General features: G+C 42.1%; 1 protein-coding gene across 2 annotated transcripts in view; it reads right to left on the bottom strand.

The window, feature by feature from the left end:
• Window positions 1-26,712, bottom strand: part of SPRED2 (sprouty related EVH1 domain containing 2) — a 122,990-nt gene that overhangs the window by 24,418 nt on the left and 71,860 nt on the right. For both annotated transcript variants that reach the window (XM_033838440.2, XM_019943257.3), the window contains exons 2-4: window positions 10,437-10,614; window positions 2,595-2,763; window positions 132-196 (exon numbers count right to left, since the gene is read on the bottom strand). In XM_033838440.2, the coding sequence (XP_033694331.1) occupies window positions 132-196; window positions 2,595-2,763; window positions 10,437-10,614 (412 nt within the window). The remainder of the gene's footprint in view (window positions 1-131; window positions 197-2,594; window positions 2,764-10,436; window positions 10,615-26,712) is intronic.

Genomic DNA, 26,712 nt, shown 5'->3' with positions numbered 1-26,712 from the left:
AGATCTCCCTGACAGCATCCCAACAGCAACAGCAAATACCAAATTGCGAAGTGTCTCTCATGCCCCTAAACAGAACCTCTCTCTGATTATTCACCAACTCATCTGGAAAGCAAAGGACAATGGGAACTTACTGTAAAAACGTCATCATCACCAAGCTCAGCCTCATTGTGGATGGTGGAAGATGATGTTGTTGAGCCTAAAAAGACACAAAAATCACAAAAAAGTGTTTCTAAAGAGGATAAGTCAAAGCCAATCATTTAAAAAAGTATGTTTAAATAAACCACATCCTATTCCTTTCACATGTGAATCACCAGCAGAAATATGTTACCTGGGAACTAAATGCTTTTAATTTACCCTTCTTAATTGACTTTAGCCAGCATGTTCCCTAAATGAACTTTGCCTACTGTTGTTCCCAAATCAATCCCTCAAACTCCCTCACTGGCCACTGGAGACCAAGTACACAGAGAGGCACCACAGAGGCCAGCAGCATCATGACCGGCCTCCACCAGCGACCCCCGTGCCCCCACTGTGTAGTGGGAAAAGCAATGGATGGAGAACTCCGGGTTGGACGGGCCACAATCTCACTGCATAACTGGACTTAGAGGTCAGGGCTTTTCATTTACTCACGAGGGGATTTGACTAAGTAGCTAGTATGATTGCTTCCTGTACTGAAATTCAGACACTGTACTCTAAACCCCAGATTGTGGGAGCCACCTTCTAAGCTGATACCTGGGCAAAGAGGTTTTCTCTTGCAATACTAGGGTATCGATGAGTTTTCTTCGTTTTTGCGGGCCAACATTTAGGTTCATTTAGGTTCATGTCAGAAAACCCAGTTTATTCCATCAGGGAAAAAAATGGTCATTTAGGGTTCAACTGGTTTATCTGTTCAACGCTTTCTTCATTCTGGTAGGCAAATCACTATAACTTCCTCTTTTCTTTCCTGATACCACTCCGTAATGTGTGGATCAAATCAACTGACGCTGTTAATGGCCAAAAGGAAAAACATACTTAAATTTGCATAAGTAGGGCTTCCCTGGTGGCGCAGTGGTTGAGAGTCCGCCTGCCAATGCAGGGGACACGGGTTCGTGCCCCAGTCTGGGAAGATCCCACATGCCGCGGAGTGGTTGGGCCCGTGAGCCACGGCCACTGAGCCTGCGCGTCCGGAGCCTGTGCTCCGCAACGGGAGAGGCCACAGCAGTGAGAGGCCCGTGTACCGCAAAAAAAAAAAATTTGCACAAGTGATAGATCTACCAAAAGGGAAATTTAGTCTCTATCTTCTCCTTTTCTTCGTTAGGTCTTACAAAATGTACATTTGGAAAATATTTTGCTATTACATGAAACTGAAATCAAAAGACTTGCTCAGAAAGAAATGAGAAACATTTACATTTCCAATAAGGGATCACAGGAGGAAAAACAAGTCCCACAATACCCTGTGTGCAATTCCTGTTGATCTCTGAGGATTTTTCTCTACTATTTGAATTACTCTAGTCAATCAACGTTTAAGGCAAGTTCGATAGAACAGAGCTAGGTAGAGTGTATACAGAGAAAAAAATTACAAAAGAATCAAATTTTGTCTGTAGCTTCAGTGACTACGTGCGTGGACATACTGCTTCTACCAATAATACAGGATACTTTCTCTTCTAAACATTTAAAAGCTATGTTTAATAACAAGATTTTAAACATTTGCCACTTGTGTCAGATCTATGATGTGAACACTGGCTGTTACTCATTTTGGCCACCCTGGGATTGCAGTTCCCTGATTCGTGTTCCAGCCAGAACTGTCTCCCTGCTGATGTTAAGAGATGTTTCTTTTGCTTTTCTCTCTTCCCCCAAATCCGCAATGAAGAAAATAACTTCAGAACATATTTTTTCATATACAAATAAAACATATATTCTTTTGTGATTAATCTCCCCAAATTCTGAATTTGGCTTTACCGTGCCTTGCTTAATATTCCTTTCTTCACAGGGCCCTGGCTATGGAAGCTTGAACCCTTTGATTTGATAACTGAATGTGTCGAAGTGGAGAATTTGTGTGTTTGGACTCTGTGGATTCTAGAAAAGCCCACGAGAACTCACTGCCCAAGAGCCTTCCAGGCCACGATTAAATGCAACACAGTGTTTACCAGCTGCTCACCGATGGACTAAGGAGTCACAGATCCCTCTGCCTTTTCAGTAGCAGACGTACCCCCTGGGCTCTCCTTACACAACAGTGGGAAGGCATGGAGATTTCTGGGCCCATTAGAATCTATTCTCCACCTCTGGACCAAATCTGACCAAAGCTGTTTCTCAATAGTCAGGGAAAGGTAAAACACATCAAAAAGTCATTCACATGGAAGTCTAGAACTTGTCTTTTCAGAGCAGAGTCTAAAAACCAATTGGAACCACTCGTTACTCTGAAACCCATCTCCTTTTCCCCTGCACTGTCACTTAAAGTTTTTTTCTCCTTGGATGTTCCTAAAGTTTTGGCCTCTACTGACCTGGCCCCCAACCTTCCTGCAAATAATCCACAAATATATGATGGCAGACAATTCAGATTAAAAAGAACCTGGAAACCTCCCATAGTCCCGCTGAGGATGCAGTAATAAATTCAATACCTTCTATAAGGTCTTCAATTGCTTTCCTCACTCCCCTGTCAAAGGCTCGAGCATCAGCAGGGCTTTGGAAAGTAAGTCCAAACTTCCTATTGTCGACCTTCCAGTGATGAAAGGTTGGGTTGGCTTTGGTGTAGACCAAGTCCTTTCTCACATAGCATTCCAATACCACCTGAAGGATTGAAACACACAGGCGGGTTACTTGTTAAATCGTCATGATTGTGTCTGGTTACAAAAAGCTAACTAGGAACCATCGTCCTTGGTGGCAACTAACGAAAACCCTCCCCTCTGCCTTCACGTATCTTTGAAGGCTTCTTGGAGGAAGGCTTTGTCTGCCTCTGTTGACCATGCACTCCTTGCTACCCCGTACCCTTGGTGGTCCTCCCTTGGTGGATTCTCAATCTTCCTTCTCCTGTCCTAATGCGTGTCTCTCAGTGACCTCAAATTCAACAAGCTGAGAAAATAACTAACTTGCTCTGAAAATTCTGCCCCTAGTAACTTCCCCTTATCTAGCAATGCCAACCCCTCTCTTTTCATTCTCTCTGGCTCAAATCTCTGTGGTTTTCTTTTGCCTCTTCGGCTTTCTCTATCCCCCGTATTATTATTCACCAAGTCCATTTCATTTTTCCTTCAACATCTTTTGTATCAACCCTGTTTCAATTGCTACTACCGTGATCTAGGTCTCTACTAACCTTTTATCTGGATTATTAGAACAATCTCCAAATTTCTAGCAATCTCGTCTCAGAACGGCCTTTTGACTAAGCTATGACTTTGAGCAGATTGGCTTAGACCTTTGACCTTTTTATCTCTAAAGCGGAAGCAACACCAACGTTATCAATGAACGTACACATGAACATGCTTTGAAAACACCAAACAGTAAGAAACCTAACAGGGTCACACACGCTTCCCAGTATATCGCATTATGTTTCACTCTTTTATTTACTTCCGTTTTTGTCACCTTCACAATTTAGTACTTGGTTTCATATTATTCTCTACCAGTTTCGTGTGCATTAGTTTTGTTCCCCTAACTAGACTGTAAAAGATCAAGATGTTTTATAAAATAACTCCCTCTGTGTGTAGAGTGCTATTGCGGGTAGAGATACCAGAGTTTAAGATTATAGAATAAAAGAGGCATTGCAATCATGCGAACGTAAACTCCAGTCTTTATTCATAGAAAGCTCCAAAATATTGACAATATTTATTTCTATGGTTCCATTATATATATATCAAAATGATTTTGCTAACTTCTACTAGCTTTGATCTTGTTCTGGCAAACTTCTACATTTAACAAAATGAGATCTTATTAATTTTTTTTTGATCTTATTAATTTTTAACTAAGTGAAAGAATCAAGGCCTGCCTAAATTAATAAAAATTCCAATTAGAGAGAATATCTTTAAATGAGTACAACTTTCAAGAATACATCTAGGCAAACAGAAATTAAACATTGCCTAATAAATGTTCCCTAACTTAATAGATGAGAATAATAGTCAAATTGGCATATCAAATAGCAGTCCCAGTTAACTTTATTCCATTGTATTGAATGAAGACAACAGTCCCCTCGCACAGTTCTATTTATGATTAAATTGCTTACTATGGCCATTTTCCCCTAAGAATAGCACAATGATTAAATGTCAGCCCAGCCCCATTCCAAATTGGGGATATCCAAATAACCAAGGCTTTAACTAACAAATGTTATCTATTTTAGAATTTAATAGTCTCAATGCAAAGTCTCAAAATAAACTTTTTTGTAAAAACAAAGACTTCTGGATTTTTCCCTATTTTTTGGGTGAAAAAAATTAGTCTTTGGTTGACGTTTTCTGTGTTTAAGATTATTCCAAAGGTACATCTTCCTAGAGAAGTGCAATAAGTTCTTAGGAAAGTAAAGTTCAGCCACCTAAATTATGTGAGGGGGAGGAGGCCAGATACCACTTCTTTGTTCTCTTAAACAAAATTACATCATTACCTATCTAAGTTTAATGACAAAAATGAAAACGTTCAAATGCTTTCATCTTCCTAACAGGTATAAGCCCTCTAGTAAAGTTTTGGCATAATAGGTATCAATCTTCTGAAGTGAAGTTTAGGCATTGACTTAAAAGTTGAGAAAGGCTTTTAAAAATAGCTTTTTAAATCAGATGCGTGGGGAGACAAAAAGTGATTATATATTCTTGTTGGAGGTTTCAAAAAAATCGATACAAGAAATCCATATTGTAGAAGATTTAAGTAATTTAGGTGAGTCCATGAAGGTTCCATTCTTGCCCATCTCACCGTCCCTACCCTCAACGCCTCTCCCTTCTCCAGAACTGCCCACTGTCGGTATGGTAGACACAACTCCAGTTCCCTTCCTGCAGCTTCTTTACATATGCATGTAAGTGTGTGTGTGTGAGTCTGTTTAAATGTAGCCAAGCCTATAAATTGGTCTTTAACTTGCCTTTTTCCCCAAAATGTGTCTTGGAGATACAGGAAGGTAAAAAGGATTCTGTTTAGTGGCTGCATAAATAATATTCCTCAGTACGGATATATTAAAATTATTCAGCCATTCTCCACACTAATGGGCATTTAAGTCATTTCTAATTGGTTGCTTTTGCACTGTCTAATGCTGGAATGAACATCCTTGAACATGTTCTCAAAGTTTGGTCTCTTGGGAGCCTTCCCTCTGCACCCCCAGGTCCTTTCACGGGGTCTGGGATGGCAAAACTATTTTCATGTATTAAGATACTTTTGCTTTTTCATTGTGTTGCCAGTTCTGCTAATGGTGCAAAAGGAATGGTGGGTAAAACTGCTGTGCTGAGGCATGAATCAAGGCCAGGCAGTGGCACCAAACAGTACCAAAGTCACCGGATTCACCACTGTCACATGGTCAAAGTAAAAAAGGCCAGTCTTACGTAGGATTGTACTTGACGAAGCAGTTAAAAATTATTACATCTTGACCTGTGAATACACATCTTTCATCTCGTGTGATGAAATGGGAAGTACACATAATTGGATTCTCATATCTGCTTCTGCATTTGATCCGCTGTAATACGTTGCTTTGGCTGAAGTATGGGAAGAAACTCTGGCTTTGCACAAATGTGTAATTAGAAAAGGGAAGAGTATCTCTCATCCTTCTTACTTCTACTGCATGGGGAAGAATGACGATTGTCTCAAGGAAAAAGGTGTGTAATTGCTGCAGTTGTGAGTTGAACCAACTACTTTCCTCATGGATCACCAGGTTTACTCGAAAGAACAGCCTACAGGTGAACTACGGTTATTCAGACTTGGGTACTTGGAGGACATTTTCTTGAAGATGAACACAGCGAGCCTGTCACCTCAAGGAGAACGAGGAGATATTTGTTGCCAATAATGAAATTTCAACTTTCAAGTGAAAATTAGAATTTTGGACAGCTTCCCAATACTTAAGACTTTTCTAATGAGATCAGTGGTGATATTAAGAAATGTGATTTTTTGATATTGTAGAATTAAATGTGTCAACATTTGGAAGATCTGTTTAACTCAGTAAACCATTATTTTCCAAATGACCAATGCATGACGTTACAAAATCAGGAATGAGTAAAAGATCCATGCAAAGAGAAAGATAAACCAGTGGATTTTAATGTAATAGAGTATAAAAAGGTCACTGATATGGTTTCAGAGTCCACATTTAAGAAACTACTACGAGCCGAGTTTTGGTGTAGCATCAAAGAAGTCTATCTACGATGGTCTGAAAAGGCTATTAAAATATTTCTATGTTTTCCAACTACATATCTGTGTGAGGCTGGATTTTCTTCATGTACTTCAACCAAAACATATGGCCACAGATTGAAAGCAAGAGTAGACATTAGAATCCAGCTATTTTCTATTAAGTCGGATAATAAAGAGATCTGCAAAAATGCAAAGCAACGCTATTCTTCTAATTATTTTTTTTCTGGAAAATAGTTATATAGTTATTTGCCTATTCTTGCCTGTAAAGAATGTCCTTTATGCTAACACTACTGTTTAATTAAGATTTTTTAACAATTTCAGTTTTAATTTCTAGTATGGTAAATATTAGTAGCTAGAAGCTACAAGATAAAAGCGTTTTGGGGTCCTCAATACATTTTTAGAGGGTAAAGGGATTCTGAGACCAAAACTCTCCGATAACTGTAGCTATCCATAAAGCTCTGCTGTCTATTTCCATAGGATAGGGTTTAGATGTGGAACTGCCAAGTAAAACGGAATACACACTTTAAATTCATATCCTGCCAAACTGCCTTTCAGAGAGCTTTGCCGGCTGTGACTCCCACCAAATGTGTGTGGGAGCGCTCACAGACCTGCACTGGAATGCAACCTTTTAGATTTTGTGATTCACCTTCATAAGGTAGTTTCGCACAGGATTCATTTCAGAAGTAAAATCCTCTAATCTATCTAAAATAAGATTCAACTCAGAAATTTTTAGTTTACATATAATTTCTCAGGAAAACTTGATTGTCTCCGACTCACAAAAAATTATCCAAATAACGACTTTGTGAATGGATACTTGGAACACAGACTTTTCCCGTAGAAACAATGGAAGTTAAGTTCACAGGCGTCAACACAGAAGTCAAGTAACAACAACAACAAAAACCAATGTGCTGAATTCTAGAACTGCACTACGTTGGAAAAACCACTGACAACAGTTTCTATCAGAAAAGGCTGGTTGTCCCGGTTGGAATACTGGGAACTCTGATACCATCCGTTCTCTGTATTCCCAAAATGATCTCCACCCTCTCCTCGCCATTCCACCACTGAGGGGGAGGGGTGTCCTTCAACAACCCCACCCCATTTGCACAGCTTCCAGGAGGATTCATACCCTCCAGTGGGCAGAAATGCTGCATTACGTAAGCTTGGAGGCCAAAGGAGGAGTCACCATATTGCCGTAAGTGTGTGTGGGGTTGTGTGTTAGGAGTCCCGGATTTACCGGAGTGTGAAACAGGCACAGCGAGGGATGGAAAGATGCAGAAGCACATCTGGGTGTATGGGTGTGTGATTTAACTACTAGTGGATATAATATATAAAAGTCCAGAAGTGTAGTCACAGAATGTAAGGGGGACAAGAAGAGGGAGAAGGTGATGGAGAAACATGACAGGGGAGGGGATGAGGCACACGATCCTTGTTCAACAGCAACACACAACAGAAGCTGGTCCACAGCCAGGACTGTCCTATTCCCATGCAGAGCTGGTATGAAGGGACCAGGTTTTGGCTTCACAATGAAATGGTTCCCAGTGCTGGCTCTGCTAATGACTATGTGCCCCAGACTGGGGAAATGGATCACTTCTTGGAGAATTGAGGTTCCCCATTACAAAGTGTAGATAATATCAGTAGTATCCTCCTCCTTCAGAATGTTGCAGGAATTTAACTGAGGTTATTTACATAAAGGGCCTCAAACAAAATTGTAGACGCTCACAATTACTATGGTCAAGTCGGTGGTACGATACAAGTTTACAAATGTATCTATAAAATGAAAGGGCTGAATTAGACAATCTAAAGGCTATTCCAGGTTGACATATTCTGTGACAAACCACAGAAATACCAGGAAAAAATAGACCTAAAAAGATGTAACCATTCAGGTACAATAATTTGCTAACACAAAACTAGTAACAATAAAAATAAAAAGGGAAAAAGGGAAAAAAAATTTTCTAGCAAAATTTTTGTAGGAAAAGAACCCCAACTAAAATAAAAAAGGCAAGCAACAGATTATAAAAATATCTGCAACTATGTTGATGAAGATGAGTATCTTTATTATACTCAGAGGGCATACGTATCAAGGAGAAAAATCAGGCCCCAAAAGGTAAATACACAAAGGACACTGACAGATAATTCAGTTAAGACTGTTTAACAAACAGAAAAACATTTGATCTCATTATTAATCAACAAGATACCACTGTTACTCTAATCAAATTGGTACAGATTTAAAATATGTGACCCTCAGTGTGTTAAAGAAAATTCTCACATATGCTGGTAGCAGCTCTTTGTACAAGTATCAAAAGTCATAAAAATTTGACCCCTCAATTTATTCCAAGTAAATAATAAGTGTGGAAAATGCAGGTAGATAATACTGGGGGTAGTGGGAAGGGAAGGAATCTTAACATTTGACACTAAGGAGATCCTCAAATAAACAGTGGAAAATCAACCTGATACCAGCAACATGAAAAATTTCTTATGAGAATATCTTATGAGATATAAAACTTTAGGGACTTCCCTGGTGGTCCAGTGGTTAAGACTGCGCGCTTCCACTGCAAGGGTCAAGGGTTCGATCCCTGGTCGGGGAACTAAGATCCCACATGCCATGTGGCCCAAAAAAACAAAACAAAACAAAACCACACCACACACACAGATATAAAACTGTTTACGAGCTCTGATTACAGCTAGGTAAAAATAAAAATACGCACAAAGCGGAAAAAAACTATATCAAAGGGCTACAGGTGGTTATGCACATGCGACTTTGGCTCAGTTTGGGGTCAGTGACAGGGTATCAAATACTGGTTCCCGGCCCCCAAGATGGGTCATCCAGAACAAGGAGTCTTTCTGAATCTTAGTTTCTTCAGTTATAGCTATATAGGCTACTGTAAGGATACAACGATACATCTCAACTAAAGGGCTAGCATTGTACTCAGCCCTTAGGTAAATGCTGGCTAAAAGGTAGTTATTTTACTTTTCCTTGTTAGTGTGGTTACATTGCCTTTATTGTGAATATCTTATAAACAAGAATGTTTTAACTATTTGACTATTATGTAAGGAATTTCTTGAATGGCCATGTTTCTTAAAATGAGCTACATTCTCCCTTTAAATTTTCATTCATTTCATTTTCAGAAATGAATCAAGTGTGAAAATACCATTTCTGTTAATCCATATATAACATTTAGAAATTGTTCTGCCTTATTTTGTAACCTTTATAAACATTAAGAAGTGGTTGCAGAAGAAGATTAAGTTTGTATACTCAGCACATAAAACTCAACACATGCCGCTGTCAAGGGTCTCAAATGTACCACTGACTTATTCCTGTGGTGTCTTTGTATTTTCTCTGTTGAGATCCTGCACATTTTGAATCAATGGTTGGCTTTGGAGTATACATTCCAGGATCGAATACAGATAGGAGCATGTTCTCCCAGATTCAAGGCCACCAATTAAAAACAGACAATTTTCCTTCGTATCATAGATTCCTTCGTAACAAAGAACTGGACATCCAGTCCCTCCATGAGACTATGTTATAAACTATCAACGCCCCCATCTTTGTGAGTTAATGATTACTCTCCAAAGTGCCTATTTTTAAGCATGTAGAATTATTACACAGGAGTGTAATGCCGCTGCTTTTTGTTACTTTCTTTTCCCAAAAGTGTTTTGTTTATTAGCTTATGAAATAGAAGCTGCACTATTTTTGAGATAAACATTTATTTAGAAGTAACGTCAGACGACACTTCCTCTTTGCATTCTCTCTCTCACCATCCAAACCTTGATGGCATGCTCCATGAATAAACCCAATGTTTAAAAAAACTCTGACTTTACAGCTCACTACGATGTGATTCATAATAAAGAGCATACTTTCATTTTGAACATCTTGTTACAGTGACAGCAAGACAGCTTAATTAATCAAGACGCAAATAAGACAGCCAAATGCACGGCTTCTAAGCATCTGAGTTATACGGTGTGTAGTAAAAAGTGACTTCACTGAAAAGCCAAGGTTAGGTTTTGCAATTTGGCGCCAGCCCTGTGAATTCTAACTTTGGAAGCTTTTGCAAGAGTCTGAAGTCAGAGAAAGAAGGAAAAATATACCTACAGGAAAAGGGCTATGATTTAATGTCAAGAAATCAGCCGTTGCTAATTTAACCCACGCGCTGCACGTCTGCCATTACCAGTTTGTCTTTCTGTCGTTCACCATGGATGAGAAAGCCGCTTCGTCCATTGCCTTCGGGGTGCATGACCTTACAGACCCCCACGCGACTGATCCCGCCTCCTTCCTGTGGGAACCATCCCCCGCTGGAGTCATCTCTGGTCATAACCACAGCCTTGACGCGCACAATATAGCTGTCACTAAAACGACAACAACAAGAAGAATGGGGCATGACAATGGTCTGGAGCTGGAGGACACGTTTCACAGTGCAAGGGGACCATAGCCAGCATTTTTGGGACTCATCAAAAGAAAATCTACGCCTGGCAGCAACCTTAAAAGATAGCCTGTATCAATGTTCAGGGAAAAACCCAAACTCTTAAACTCAATATAAAAGTACGTTTAAAAAAAAAAAAAAAAAAAGACGCCCAGTCATTAAAAAATATTTGTGAATCTTTGAGAATGTATGCAAGCATAACATTCTCCAGTTTCTAGGTGGACATATTAATAATAAAACGAATGAACTTCTATCTACGGTTTGGTATCTATAAGTTCGGAAAGACGAATCTATTAACTTAAGAGGACATTATGGTTTCAACCCTTAAAACTTGGTTTATAACGAATGACCAAGGCTTAACATTTTATAAGGATAATAATCTTCTGATTTAGCGTTAAGTAGACGATAGCCCACTCCTAAATCACAAATTCACGGTGCGATCATTTATATTTCAGTTCAAATACCCTTTACACATGTGTAGCCTTCTGTTTATGATTTTATTTTTTCCAGTCTAAACTTTGATTTCGCAATAAGTTCCTTTGCACATTGGCCAAAAATCCTCTTTCCCCTCCAGAGACCAACTCTAGCTTCTTTTCGTTCTTCATCACTTTTCCGAAACTTATTTGGATTTTCGGCAAGGCCATTAAATTCTCACTTGCTGTTTTCTTTCTTGGAACAACATTGCTTTTTTTAATCCTTCAAACATACATCCCCATCTTCTACATGCCAGGCACTGTACCAGATTCTAGGGAAACAAAGATGCAGAGTAACATAGAACCCTCTCTTTCTATGCACCCCAGGCCCAGTGCTCAGAGCCTTCACTGAGAAAACAGACACACTCAGAAGAGACCTTGCACCGGTGCCCACTAGCACGCCTACTACTTGGTACCAGTATTTGCTGCCTCCCCTCCTTTAACTGTGCCTAAACGATCCATGATCTAAGCCAGGGCCAACGACTCCACTTAAATATTTTCCATGTGCTAACAGTGCCCCAATTCACATTTACACACCCAGACCTCTTCCCTAAGCTTCAGATCAGTAAAACCAACTGCCTGTGTGATTTCTCTGCTTTGGCATCTAGTAGTCACCTCAGTTAACACGTTTAAGACTGAACTCGTGATTCCCAACTGGCTCTTCCTTTGAAATATATCCAGAACACTTCTCTGACGACTGCAACAAGCCTCCTAACTGGCCTCCTTACTTCCCATACCTGCCCAACTTTCTAAGGAAGTCGAAAGGTAAGTCAGATTACGACATTCTATTCAAACTCTCCAAAAGCTTCTTATATCACTCCAAGTAAAAGTCAAAATCTAGTGCATGTCTTACTCTCCTCCTTGCTCATCCCACTTCAGTCCCATTGGCCTTGATGGTCCTCTGCATTAAGCACCCTACCTCAGGGCCTTTGCACTCGTTATTTCCTTCTCGTCAAACCCCATTTCCCACTCTTCTTTCCACACACCAACCAGGCTCATTTCCTTAATTCATTCGGGTCTCTGTCCAGGGTTATTTCATTAGAGAAGATTTCTCCGTCCACTTTATATAAAGCAGCACCCTCCATCCCTCTTACATCTTCTCACCGCGCTTTGTCTCTCTACATGCTACTAAATCAACATCTGCCCTGTTTGCCCACTTTTCCCAACCAGGATGTAAACTCCATGAGAGCAGGGACTTTGCCCTTTTTGTTTCCCGCTATATCCTTAGAACCTAGAGTGATGTCTTTCATGTAGTAGGTCGAGGAATGAATGGGTTAAATAGACAATATTTGTAAACAGGTTTTAAAAAATTATTTGTAGCTAAGAAAATCTCTGAGAAAATATAGTGTTCAATACTCATTTGCTTATGAGCCACAACGGCTTAACTGGGATAGGCTAAAGATTTCCTTTTCATTAACAGGAAAACTGAATTTAAAAAGTCACGTGGTTTCTATCATTAATCCATTCACCTCAGGATTCAACATGCATATTCCTTTAGATGAGAGAGATTAAGAACATTTTATAATATCTGTTTAGTTACATACACACAATTTGAGAATACACTTCCCCCACATTCCCCATTTATTCTAGAAAAACTAAGGGTTCCCAGGATGTGTAATTCTCTAGTATGAAACACAGCTTTCTCAAATCGTCTGTGAATGTACCGTGGGTTCATCCCAACAGGAAATGGCCAAGGTGAGTAACTGAAACTCTACACGCCTCTTGCTAAAACATGCTTTTACTTTTTTTTTTGTTGCGGCTGTGTGCTCTTCTCCCTTCCTTTGAAGGGATTAAGTAAACACGAAAAAGGGAAGTTTGCATTACTTATGTTGGTGCCATAAACTTATTTCCAAAGAGTATCATTTATTAGAGATTCAAACAAATACCCCAGCCCCTGGCTTCCAGACGACAGGGGCTCTTCATTTTGGCCTTCGACTGTGGTCTGCAACATCCTCTTTTCCTGCCCTGATTCCTTCCATGCCCATTCCCGAGGGCACAGACTTCTCTGTGGTGCGCTTCCCTATGGTCACACCAGTTTAACAGCTGAACACCAGGTCAACTGTTAATACTGGTGTAACTGATTAGGACCTGGTGTTGAGAGTGGGGGAAAGAAGACCCCCATCTCCTCTGGCAGCAACCCCAATCGCCAGCATTAACTGAGGCAAGTGACATTGAAAACAAGGCAGGGGGATAAAGTGTTGCACTGAAAGCTGCGATGGGTGTCTGCATAATCCAGCTGCATGGCCGCATGCCAACTGCTTCCTATCCGCGGTGTATTTACGTTATTCAGGCACTCACCCCGCCCAGAACAGAAAGGACAATGAACTCTACTACCAAAAAGGTATAAAGAAGGAAGAAACTCCCTTCCCACCCTCCCTGCCTCTTTCTGGAAAGAATTAAACAACATGCTTAAGCCAGATGCGGGGGTTTGTCTGTGGGGTGCGGGATGAAGCAGGAGAGGCTAAAGCAGATGCACTTCTTCATGTGCACAAGAAAAATGCTGCAGGTACGCGTTAGAAAATCCCCCCAAACGCTACTGTCAACAACAACAATCACCTCATGCTTCTGAAAGTTTCAACTGTTCAACTGGTGTAACTGATTAGGACCTGGTGAAGTTCCAGGCGTGGGTCCAAACACAAACTGAATGGAGCCCTCCCTAGTGTCTGAACTTGAGTTAAACTGACCCTCAGAGTCAATGTCATTACAAATGGTGTCTGACCACCACCTGAACACCACTACATTCTTTATATGCATTTTGAGTAAAACTGGCTTTTTCAAATTGGGCTGGGGATCTGGCCAAACGTGGTTCCTTGAAGGACAAAGCTTTGCACTCCCCACATGCAGCCTTATTTGTAAAAACAGGACTTGCTGTCCTGCAATCACTCAACATGCAACAGAGGTCGGTGACAGCCCATGGCAGGATGGGGAGGGAGAGAAAGAACAATTTTAAAGCTAGATTTTTGTTTTGGGGTGCTGATTCCAAGGTGGCACAAGTAGTTTTGCATCTCAGGCATTTATGTTCTAAGCTGTTCTCCCCAGATTCAAACCAGGCCCTGTCTGGGCCACGTTACAGAAGTAAACAAAGGGATTGTAGGAAACAGTGATGAGGCAGCATTGTGTCTGTAAAGAATGTTCACAGCCAGACAGGTCAGCACTGCCTTGACCTTCTCAGCAGCTGAAGAAGCCTCTTTTTGAGCTTCAGTTTCCTCATTTGCAAAACACGAAGAAGCAGCTTACACCGTGCTGGGATGTCCTGAGGGTTAAAGGCAGTAACTGAGGTCCAGTGCCTGATACAAAGAAGCTTGGTCAACTGTAGCCATCATAATTATTTTTGCTGAAAGGCTGACTTTAATACAAAAGCAGGTCCTTTAAAGACAAGCCTTTCTGGCCCATGAGGACTGGGTTTCCTGACTGCCTGCCTTTTTTAGCTGTCGGAGAACGGGGTGGCAGGGAGGCTTGTCGGGCCTTGGACAGCAGGAGAGCATCCAAAACGGACCTCCAGCAATGATTAATGCAAGGCAGATTTATAAAGAACAGGTCTGAGCCTACATTTCAGGCACACCTGTAGGGAAGCAGTCCGTCTGCCATGTGGGAACTGGCGCTCTGCTCCTCTGGCTCTCCCACTGGCTTCAGAGATAGAGCCTGGAACTTTGACATCCGCCATAAATACTCCCCCCGCCCCCGCCCCCACGCAGCCAGCCCTTATCTGATCACAGGGTTCTCTCCATTATGCTAAACATTACATTCACTTCCTCCCAGGCCTCTTTTCCATCCTTCTCCACGTCACCAGACCTTGAGAGGGATTAGTCCAGATCACCGCCTGTCAGGCTCCCTTTTGGTCCCAGCACAACCGCGAGCCGCCAGCTGAGCCAAATATAACACCACGTCCTCCAGGGGGACGAGGACCCCTCTTCACTGTAATCACACGCCCGGCCCACCCCCAGTCTTCCTTGAGCCTATAGATTTCAAAAAGCTCTTTGATTTAATCGAATTGTTATGTGTATATAAAGTATTACATGTATGTGTAAAACGTATGTGTGTGAAATACATGGTCTTGTCATCTTTTTAAAAAGGATCAACAAAATATTTCGGCAGAATCAAATGAGTTGAGGAGCCAAAGAGACTGGTCATGTTCTATTTAAAAGGGTGGTGGTTTCTTGAGTTTTAGTAGGTATCAACTACTTAAGAATTTTTTTTTTAAGTAGGCTGCGCTGGTTTTAGAAATGTATACAATCCAAACTTTATAAAGTTTGGAAAGGAAAGCTGTACATAATGGAGTTTTATGCATGGTGGAAACGTGGTTTTCAGCTCTGTACAAGCCCCTACAGGTAGAACACTAGCTCTGCCCGCTTCCTGTCAAACAAAATGTGTGTTGTTTGTATGGTTAGGCCATTACGGGCAACAGTGGTAAGAAGAGCATCTAGACGTGCGAGACCCCACAGGAGCCAGTTCTGGGGAAGGCACCTGGCTCTCCTCTCAAATGCAAATGAGCAGCCACTACGAAGCAGAGAAGGACTTTTCTGAACATCAAGTGTTTGCTTCTTAAAGAGAACCGGCTTGCATGATATCAGAGTTGGGGGAGCTAAAAAGTGGGCTAAGACCACTCAAGAGAAAGGCTTCCCCACAGTTAACTTAACATCCATGAAATCAGCCATGAAGTACACTTGACGGAGAGTGGTCTTGGAAACAGCCCTACCCCCATATCTGCTAGTAAGAGCATCCAGGTACCTCGAACAGGTACTGACACCGTAACTTTGCATGCATGGCACCAAGGCCCTCTGCCAGGGACCAGATTCACCCAGAGAAGAAAGCAGGCTCTTCATCCAATCTTCATAGTGTCCCTGCATTTCTGAGATGCTGCAGCTCATCTTGCCCATGCAGAGTCATTCCCCCAGACGATACAGCAGAGCTTTTATGTGTTTTATCTTTGTGATCAATTTATGCAGTTTTAAAATGGCATGTAATGAGTTTTCAGAATGGAACCCCAATATATAACATGGTACCTGGAAGGTGGTGGGTGCTTGCCTTGCAATGACTGGGGATGTAACCTTCATCCAGAAACTAACTGGGCGGAAAGCAGGGGTTCCTGCTTATACTGTGGAGTGTGAATAGGTTTTCCTCCTTTACTATGTGCTGGGCTCAGAATCTGGGAGTGAAGATAACTAGAAAATGTTTTAGGAATCCCCACTTTATTATTATTTTTGGCCATGCCACACGGCTTGTGGGATCTTAGTTCCCCGACCAGGACTGAACTCGGGCCCTTGGCAGTGAAAGTGCAGAGTCCTAACCACTGGACCACCAGGGAATTCCCTAGGAATCCCCACTTTAATCCTGCATCACAGCTAGTAAGTTCTGCTGTCCTGCAAGGTCACTAGAGCCCTCCCTGTCCAAGTTCCACCCTGAGCCAGAGGGGGAGGCATGGGGCGTGCTTATTCTCATCCTCACATGCCCCATATAAGCCCAGCATCTTTGTTGTTCAGGCTACCTAGCTACCCTGAAGCATATAAATAGACCTACTCACCCACACACTATTTTATAGTGCATGTATTAAAAGGGGTTGTTTTCTCCATTACTACGAAGGACATTGCCAGCATGACTGATATTTGAAATAGGAATGATTCTTAAATTTAATAACTTATAAATAATTCCTTAGAACCAATCCTAGGAAGTTGAAGTTTATTAGACATGGGCCTCTAGTACTTTTATTTTCCTACTTAAACTTTAATACAAAAACTCTCCTCTAGAATAACCACTGCAAACTCGTTTCTATGAGCTACTGTTTCCATGATTCAAAATAAATGCCCCTACCTTGTTTATAATATTATGTACAATACTTTCCTTTACATTACAATGTGCATTTTCCAATCTCCAAGTGCTTCCTCACACTTTCAGGCCACAAGAGCCAGAGTAGCATGTACACCGAAAATCATTCTCTGGCACGTGGAGCTGAAACACACACCCTGCAGACGTCCATGGGAATGGACACCCTGTCAGCTGTCCCAAGTGGAGGGTACTTGCTGTTCATGGGTCCTGTGACCCTTAATGGCCAAGAAAAGGAAATGAAGCCAAGACACAAAGGAATAAAGATCAGGGCTGGGAGTTAAACATGTAAGCTTGACAGATGCTTAAGAGGCCTGTGAGGAAATAGTTGAGGAAATACCAGAGGCAGTTAGGGGTCCTCTGACATCCCCACAGCCTGGAAACACTGACCAGGGAGCACTCTGGTGAGCTAGAAAAACCTACAGCTGGCGAGGCAAGTCAGAGCTTCTCGTGGCCCCCGATCCCTCACCTCAGTGACAGCCCCAATTCCAAGGGCAAACCTTCCCACGCTGAACGGGAGGTGGTGATACCCACGGCAGCGCCCAGGTACGCTGGAGGTTATCTTACAAAACACTGGTTTTGGGGTTTCCTTCTCAGCAAGGTTTACAAAGTTATATTAGAATCACTCCACTGTACTGTCTTTAAAACACAATTTAGGGCTTCCCTGGTGGGGCAGTGGTTAAGAATCTGCCTGCCAATGCAGGGGACACGGGTTCGAGCCCTGGTCTGGGAAGATCCCACATGTCGTGGAGCAACTAAGCCCGTGTGCCACAACTACTGAGCTCACGTGCACTACTGAAGCCCGCACGCGTAGAGCCCACGCTCCGCCACAAGAGAAGCCACTGCAATGAGAAGCCCATGCACTGCAATGAGAAGCCCATGCACTGCAATGAGAAGCCGCCCATGCACCGCAATGAAGAGTAGCCCCCGCTCACCGCAACTAGAGAAAGCCTGCGCACAGCAACGAAGACCCAATGCAGCGCCCCCCCCCCAAAATAATAAAAAACCCACAATTTAAAATTTAACCTCTAAGCTTTCCTCACCTGTAGTTTGAACAAGCATAAATCCTCCACAGGAAAAGAGTGATTCAGCTAGATTATACTTCTGTTGCTCTCGATTTTTTTTTCCCCTTTTGGAAAAATCATTTAACCAAAACCTTTTGATTTTACTTATTTAATATATCCAATGTCTTAAGGATGGAGCTACAGTTCTTTTTTTTCTTCAACAAAAAACCCTTTCCTACCTACATTTAAATTCAGAAACCACAAGAATACTATTGATAAATATATAATATCCACAAAGATGGATCACTTATAACTGGGGCACAATAAAGATAAAGGCATTAGAGCTGTTATGCTAATGTACAACCTAAAACCATAACACCGGGCAGTGTTAAACCTGGGCAATAAAGTGTTGGCTGAAGTAAATCTTAGCAATTTTAGAAGTTGTGTCTAAGACAGATTTTTTTAATGGCTCTTTGGCAACTCTCCCTGTGTCAATATAACTTTCCCGAGCCACTATCTCTTGAGGTGAGTAACGGACCCAGCTGGGAGAAGCAAGACCCGGCTGAGGTCAAGCCTGGAGAGATAGGGCAGGACAGGCATGGTAGCTTATTGTACAATTGGTGAAGAAAGGAATCATTTTTTCTTGAAATCTGAAGATTACTTGCTCTAATCTCTACTAATAGCAGAAATCCTAATTTCCCCACCCTGTGGATCCAGGGAACTGGAGATTCCTGGGCATATGGGCCCCTTAAATCCTAGGTGGGTTTCCTGGTTGACAGACCACTCCGGACCTCTGTATCCTTATTTGTCAAGTATCTCTACAGTGGATAATTACCTTAATAGGAGGCTCTGGAATGCATTTTAAATTATTTTTGAGTTTTAGGGGCTTCCCAGGTGGTGCAGTGGTTAAGAATCCACCTGCCAATGCAGGGGACACAGGTTAGAACCCTAGTCTGGGAAGATCTCACACGCTGTGAAGCAACTAAGCCCGTGTGCCACAACTACTGAGCCTGCGCCCTAGAGCCCGCGAGCCACAACTACTGAGCCCGCAAGCCACAACTGAAGCCTGCGCGCCTAGAGCCCATGCTCCGCAACAAGAGAAGCCACCACAATAAGAAGCCTGTGCGCCACAAAGAAGAGTAGCCCCCGCTCAGCAAAAGACCCAACGCAGCCACAAATAATAAATAAATAAATTAATTTAAAAAATTATTTTTGAGTTTTAAAACACTGGCTCCAGAAAATTAACTCACACAACCCTCTACCACGAACAAAAATCCTTCGATTTGGAAGTAAATATAATACAATTAAAAAAAATTTTTAATTTACAATCCCACTGAATTCAACAAAGTTAAAAAAATTTTTGGAAAAGATTTCTTTTTAAAAACCCAGCATCAAATGATTCTCTGCACTGCCTCAGATGAGGATTATGTTAGCACAAGGGGGATAATTCCATTTTAGACTCTTCCTTTCAAGGCAAATCTCCTTCACCAGGCAAGGCTGCCAGACCCACCTAGACGTGTCTGCATCCTGCCTCCACTCCTCGTTCCTTTTACCTGTACATCCAGGAACCATATCTGCTGTAGACAGTTACTGAAATAACAAATAAATATATCCATGTATCTGTGTTTTATTTTAATGTGAATTCTACCATAGCCTTATACACAGATTCTCTAACATGGTTAACATGGATATTTTAAGATCACCTAAAACATTTTAGGAAATCATAGTAAGATTTTATCACAACAGTTCATTAACATTAAAGGCAATCGATGGGAGATTTCTGAGTTATTCTCAAAAATCATCAAAACACGAACAACTTTGACATGAATAAGCCACTTTAAAAAAATGAAATTTATCTTATTCAAACCAAGATAGAATGAATCTGCTTCTTACAGACTGAAATGGTTCTGTCCTAAAGGGTGAGTTTCAGGGTGATCACACAGTGCGAAGTGGGGACAGGAGTCCTGGTAGGCGAGAGGCCAAAGTCTGCCTCTAGGTTTATGATTTTGCTTTTATTGTCTGCTGCTTTGCTGAGCCCAGAGTTCAGTGGGGTTCATAATTAATCAAGATCAAAGGATTACCAACTTGAAACAAAATAACCCACAGCTAAAGAACCCTTTCTTCTCCTATGTTTTTCTCCAAAAGCAATTAATTTTCTTTGACTTTCCCTGTTTTACACACCCTTCCAAAAATGGTATTTACGATCCACGTTTAAACCCCCAAAGGCCAGCTAATGGAAACGTGAGATTACTAAACAAAATTAACTCTCACCACATTAAAGTACACATGTAATAGAAAAATTGGTACTTCAAAACACAAATGGCAAAGGGAGTTGTTTAAAGTTAATAATCTCCAATTCAGGTCTTTAAATTGCAGCCCTTGAACTTCTGCGCCTGACTATCTCAGAAATCTTCGCTTTCTAACAAATTAGAGAAAACAAAAAGGAAGAGAGTGATTAATGATCACATGCTGAATTGATCCAGGAGAAGCACACCATATCTGCAACTTACTTTGAAATGCATAAAAAAATAACAGGGTGTCTCAGATGGACCGAGGGATGGATGGATAGATTATGTGGGTGATAAAGCAGTCGAAGTAAAATACTAGTTTGCAGGCTGGAGCTGGTGGGTGTTGACCGTATACTTCTTTCAACTTTTCTGAACACTTGAAGATATAAGGAGAAAGAGAAAATTTAGTGCTAGATTCTAAATGGAGATCAACACTAAACCTAGAAGATGCTGACAAAGGTACTGAAAAGTCTGCTTACTTCTCCTCACGTGATCCAGGACACATTTTCCATTTTTTTACCTGTCACCTACCACCCTCCACTCCAAAGCAAACCATGGTCAAAAGGTTAGGAAACTACTTTATCTACCTATGTTGATACCAAATTTTAAAGCTATAAAATCCTTTACAAGCCAGTCTTTAATAAGACCTGTTCTCAAAAGGAGGTGATAATTTCGCCCACAGGGAGGAAGGTCAGCATGTCCTGTTAGCGACAGGCTGACTGGATCATGATCCACTGGACACGGACACCCTTTCAGGAGGCAAGAATTCCCAATTCATTTAATTCCTTTTCTTCTAGGGTTCTGCCACCTCCCTCATCAGAGATGAAAAGCTTAACAAACAAATAAAGCACATGTGAAGCATTTGTTCTCCCTGAAGAATTCTGGACCTCTTCCTTTCCCAGGCAGAGACTAGAAGGCCTGCACGGAGAGCTTAGATCTTCAATTATCACTGGTGAAGAGCCACACAAGTTAGTTACTCGCTTTTTAAGCTAGAAAGAATCGTAGAAATTATCTACTCCAGACCCCTCACTCAGATGGAAGAATTAAAATCCAGACTGGAGGGTTTCCCTGGGGGTGCAGTGGTTGAGAATCTGCCTGCTAATGCAGGGGACACAGGTTCGAGCCCTGGTCTGGGAAGATCCCACATGCCGCAGAGCAACTAGGCCCGTGAGCCACAACTACTGAGCCTGCGCTCCGCAACAAGGGAGGCCGCGATAGTGAGAGGCCCGCGCACCGCGATGAAGAGTGGCCCCCGCTTGCCACAACTAGAGAAAGCCCTCGCACAGAAACGAAGACTCAAAACAGCAAAAATAGATTAATTAATTAATAAACTCCTACCCCCAACATCTTCTTAAAAAAAAAAAAAAAATCCAGACCGGAGAAGGGACTTGTTCAAGGTCACTGGCATTAGGGACAGATGAAGAACTAAGATCCAATCTCCAAACAACTCTCCCAGACTCCCCACGCTTTGTTTTAAAGGGGTCCAGAATTGTGGCCAAGGTCTCATATCTCAGCTAGATCATCCAGAGGATATAAGAGAGGTTATTCTCATGGGTCTCTTAAAATGTACTGGATGGACAACTGATTGTCAAAGGAATCAAAGAGCAAGTATCACTAACATAGCCGCGTGCAAAAATGGCAGAGCTGGGGGTGGGGCTGGGAAGTCCTCCCCAGTTTGGCAAAGTTTCACACCAACGGAGGCAAATCCTCATTTTTGGATCCACAGGGTGTAGCTAGTGCCCTACGTCAGCAGACTTGACCTCTGTGGCACAACTCCTTCTCACTCCTGGCTGAGACACCACAGACCCACTAAGCCCCAGTTTGTTCATGTATAAAATGAGGGAGGGGGCCCAATGACCTTTGAGGTCCCTTTTCAACTTTGGCCTCTTTATAACTTTGTGTTAAAAAAAACCACATGGCCGTAAAGTCATGCCAGAGGACTTAGCAAATATTCTACAAAAGCGTATCAGAAAACTTTCAGCAGTGAAATGCAACCGAAAACATCTTTCGAATTGAAGAAAAACTCTGAAACCACAAAGACCTGAAACCATGACAAACTAACAGATAGGCTCCCTCAGTGCAAGTGGTATTATGCAATTATAAAGCTCCCAGGAGCAAAGCTGGGCTATCAAAGTACTATGAGAAAAGCAAGAAAATGATGAAAGTTGCGTTTTAATAAGTTCCTTTGAACAAAATAGGTACAACCTACCATCCGGCTGGGATTACACATCCACAAATGCGAGATTCTCCTTAGCCACAATGGAAGAAAATCGCCAAGACATACTTATGGAGCAAATTCAGGCAAAAAAGAGAAGAGAAATTGTCTCTTTTCTCCCAAACAGTTCATCCTATAAGCTTTATCATTTGACTCAAGACAGCCACTCCAGTACCAATCTTCACTACTTTCAGAGAGAAAGAGGGAAAATGTTAAGAAAAAGCAATGAAGCAATTGCTTAACTTAAAAATGGGGAGAGACGTTTACTCATAGGCCTTTGATAAAGAAACTCTGTGTACTTCAGGTTTCCCATTGGGTCCAGGCTGCTTCAATGTCACAAATGAGCTCTGGTCAAAGTTTTCTTGTCGGGGCTTCCCTGGTGGCGCAGTGGTTGAGAATCTGCCTGCTAATGCAGGGGACACGGGTTCGAGCTCTGGTCTGGGAGGATCCCACATGCCGCGGAGCAACTGGGCCCGTGAGCCACAACTACTGAGCCTGCGCGTCTGGAGCCTGTGCTCCGCAACAAGAGAGGCCGCGATAGTGAGAGGCCCGCGCACCGCGAGGAAGAGTGGCCCCTGCTCGCTGCAACTAGAGAAAGCCCGCGTGCAGAAACGAAGACCCAACACAGCAAAAATAAATAAATTAATAAACTCCTACCCCCAACATCTTAAAAAAAAAAAAGTTTACTTGTAAATCAGTTGTTTGAAACGAGAACGTGATTTCCCCACAGAACAACCTAAAAGGGTGAGCAGTAGGATTCCCAATTCGGTCCATGGAAGCCTAATCAATTCCTAAAATACCTGAATCACAGGCCTATTCCCAAATGGTTTTGACTGCCCGCTGACGATCTCAACAGAAGCCTGTTTCCCTCCTCTGGTGGAACAGCCAGTTTTCGGCTGGGTTTTGCCATGAGTTTTCCTCCCTGGGTGTGGGGTGCAGGAGAAAGGGCAAGCAAGGAGAAGCTCTTAAACTCCTCATTTTGGCTGCATTTTGGGTCCCTGGAATTTGGCACTACTGGATCTTGAAGAGGGCAGAAAAGAGCCAGCCTGACGATCGCCTGCTAATAAGGCTGAGAAATCTTCACATCTATGCAAGCAGCAGACAAACCAAACAGAAAGCACGTAAGGTACCCAAACTCACAAGGACTGGTTTAAATGCAGTGTGACAATGGTACCAGTACCAGCGCTTTAGGAATGCCAAACAAGCGTCCCTGGGGAAACTGTTTTTTTTTTTTTTTTAATAAATTTATTTTATTTTTGGCTGCGTTGGGTCTTTGTTGCTGCACACGGGCTTTCTCTCTATTTGTGGCGAGCGGGGACTACTCTTCGTTGCAGTGCACGGGCTTCTCACTGCGGTGGCTTCTCCTGTTGCGGAGCACGGGCTGTAGGCGCGTGGGCTTCAGTAGTTGCAGTACACAGGCTCACTAGTTGTGGCTCGCGGGCCCTAGAGCACAGGCTCAGTAGTTGTGGCGCACGGGCTTAGTTGTTCCGCAGCATGTGGGATCTTCCCGGGCCAGGGATCGAACCCGTGTCCCCTGAATTGGCAGGCGGATTCTTAACCACTGCGCCACCAGGGAAACCCTGTTCTTTTCTTTTATGATGGCGATGACTGCCGGTGAGCAGTTAGAAAGGCAGCCACAAGGCAAGGCTCACAGGATCAACACGCAACTCGACTAGTTCTTGACTTATACATAGAGGGACAGGATTTGACCTACGAGGGCAATTTCCTTCTGAGATATTACAAAACAGAGCCATCCTCTTGGTACACGTGCTTCCATTCAGTTTCTTTCCTGCCATAAAAGAACTGGGGGGTAAGGAGAATGTGTAGGCCAACTAGCTACGAAGCTGGCTCACAGTTTCACACCATCTTCTTAAAATGTTGTTTCATTTGTAGGAGAGTATTCTAGTCTGATCTCAGAAAGAACTTCCAAGGAACATGAGAGATAATTAGGAAGACTAACAGCCGTTTGATTTTAAGACTCATGATCTTCACGGATAATCGAGAGCCTCGGAGGCTAATAAGCTGCTGAATATGGACTTTCCTGGCTACCACCAACACGCTTGCTCCAGGGAGCCCGACCAAGCTTTTGGTCATGCGTTCAGCGGTAGCGAAAGACCACTGCCTGAGGGAAGTCAATCCAGCAGCCAGGGCCCACTTCTAGCAGCGAGCTTTACAGGCAAGGTGGCGGTCTGTGTGGCCCAACAGATGCAACTACACTACCACGAAGCCGTGCTGTGGCTGCAGGCTGCCATCTAGTATCAGGAAGAAAGGATGAAAGGGCTTCTGTCTGAATGCCTGATCGAGAGGAACTACTCACAGCCCAGCTCATTCACCAGCGTGCTTCAGCAGCCTCTCAGGACTAAGCCCACCCCTAGGGAAGTCACAATCCCTGAAGGGAGCCACCTGGACTGAAAATTGCTCCACACCCAGCAAATTCCCACAGTGAGAAACTCGGTATATGGAAGCTCTTGGGTGAACTGAAAAAGCTAAACACAGAGTGATGTGACACGATGGCACTTTTTCTCGTGTGTTTGCACATAGGGAATTAACCCTCACATTTATTGAAGGTCAACTCCTATCTCAAAAGGCAATTAATTTCACATCCACGGTTCACTGAAGTATTACTCACAATGGCCAAGAGGTGGAAATTACCTAAATGTCCATCAGGGGATATGAATAAAGAAAATACATACAACAGAATCTTTTTCAGCTTTAAGAAAAGGAAGAAATCCTGTCGTATGTTACAACATGGATGAACTTTAAGGACATTATGCTATGTGAAATAAGCCAGTTCAAAAAGACAAACACTGCATGATTCCACTTTTAAATTCCATTATCTAAAGTAGTCAAACTCGTAGAAACAGAAAGTAGAATGGTGGTTGTGAAGAGCTGGGGTAGGGGGATATGGGAGTTGTTTAATGGGTATAGTTTCAGTTTTTCAAGATGAAAAGGTTTCAGAGATGTGCTGTACAATGACGTACATGTAGTTAACACTAATACACTGGACACTTAAAAATGGTTAAGATGGTAAATTTTATGCTATGTTTTTTGCCACACACACACAAAGTCAATTAATTTGAGAAATAAAAAGGGGCCACTTGAAATAGGTATACTCAAGAAGGACCCCAAATTCATAAATTTGGGACTTTGGCTAAAGAACATTTCTATTGTCCTTAGGTAAACATTACCTCTATTTTAAAAAAACCACAAAACTCTCCTCTAATGATGAATGTAGCATATGTCCATTGTGCAAACTACATACATTATAACCACGCTTTGATTTAAGAAATATTCTTCTATACTGTGAGGAATGATTAACAAACTACAAGACCTTCTCACGGTAACTATAAAAGATTCTGTCACTTATCACTAATATAGTTATAAGTGACAGAATCTCTAAAAATATTTACTTATTTATTAACATCTTTATTGGGGCATAATTGCTTTACAATGGTGTGTTAGTTTCTGCTTTATAACAATGTGAATCAGTTATACATATACATATGTCCCCATATCTCTTCCCTCTTAAAAATATTTTTTATGATTAGTACCTGTTTATTTCTCCTATACCAGCCTCAGTTTTTAAAATTATTTGAAACACACACACACACACACACACACACACACACACACACACTCACAAGGATTTTCTAATGGTTCCATTTCTTCAACATGGGGGCTAGATTTTTTTTTTTTAGTATTTTTCAAAGCAGAAAAAGGGGCTGTTTTCTTTTTCTTTGGAATGAGCTCCTGCCAGATTTTGCACACTGCAGTTCTTTGGCAATGTGATGAGAACACATGCCCACCCACAGACACTAATTCTGCTCCTCACTCTTCCCAAGCAGCCTCTATGACACATGCTGTCTATACTCCATTTGATGGAATTCAAGAGGCCCAGTCAAACAGCAGGCCCCGCGGGGCCGGAGCAATGGCAGGCAACCCATCTCTTCCACGGGATGGGCACAAGGAATGAGTGTTTAAAAGAAAACCACAAAAAAGCCAAACCCAACTTGTACGTCCCCAATCTGAAAATCTTTACAACTCTATGAATTAACACTGAAAATGAAAAGTCATCTCTTGGGTTGAAATCTGGAAAGAGATAGTATCTGGCTGTGGTTCCTTGCACAGAGCTCTGTGAAGACAGTGCAGCAAACTCCCCGAGCTGCACTCAAGCGGGTGCTCAAGGAAGGCAGCCTGTCCTGCAAGCCAGCAGCTTTCTAAGAG

This window comes from Tursiops truncatus, chromosome 14 (genome assembly GCF_011762595.2).
Source record: "Tursiops truncatus isolate mTurTru1 chromosome 14, mTurTru1.mat.Y, whole genome shotgun sequence".
NCBI lineage: Eukaryota > Metazoa > Chordata > Mammalia > Artiodactyla > Delphinidae > Tursiops > Tursiops truncatus.
This window is presented reverse-complemented; position numbering and strand designations above follow the sequence as displayed.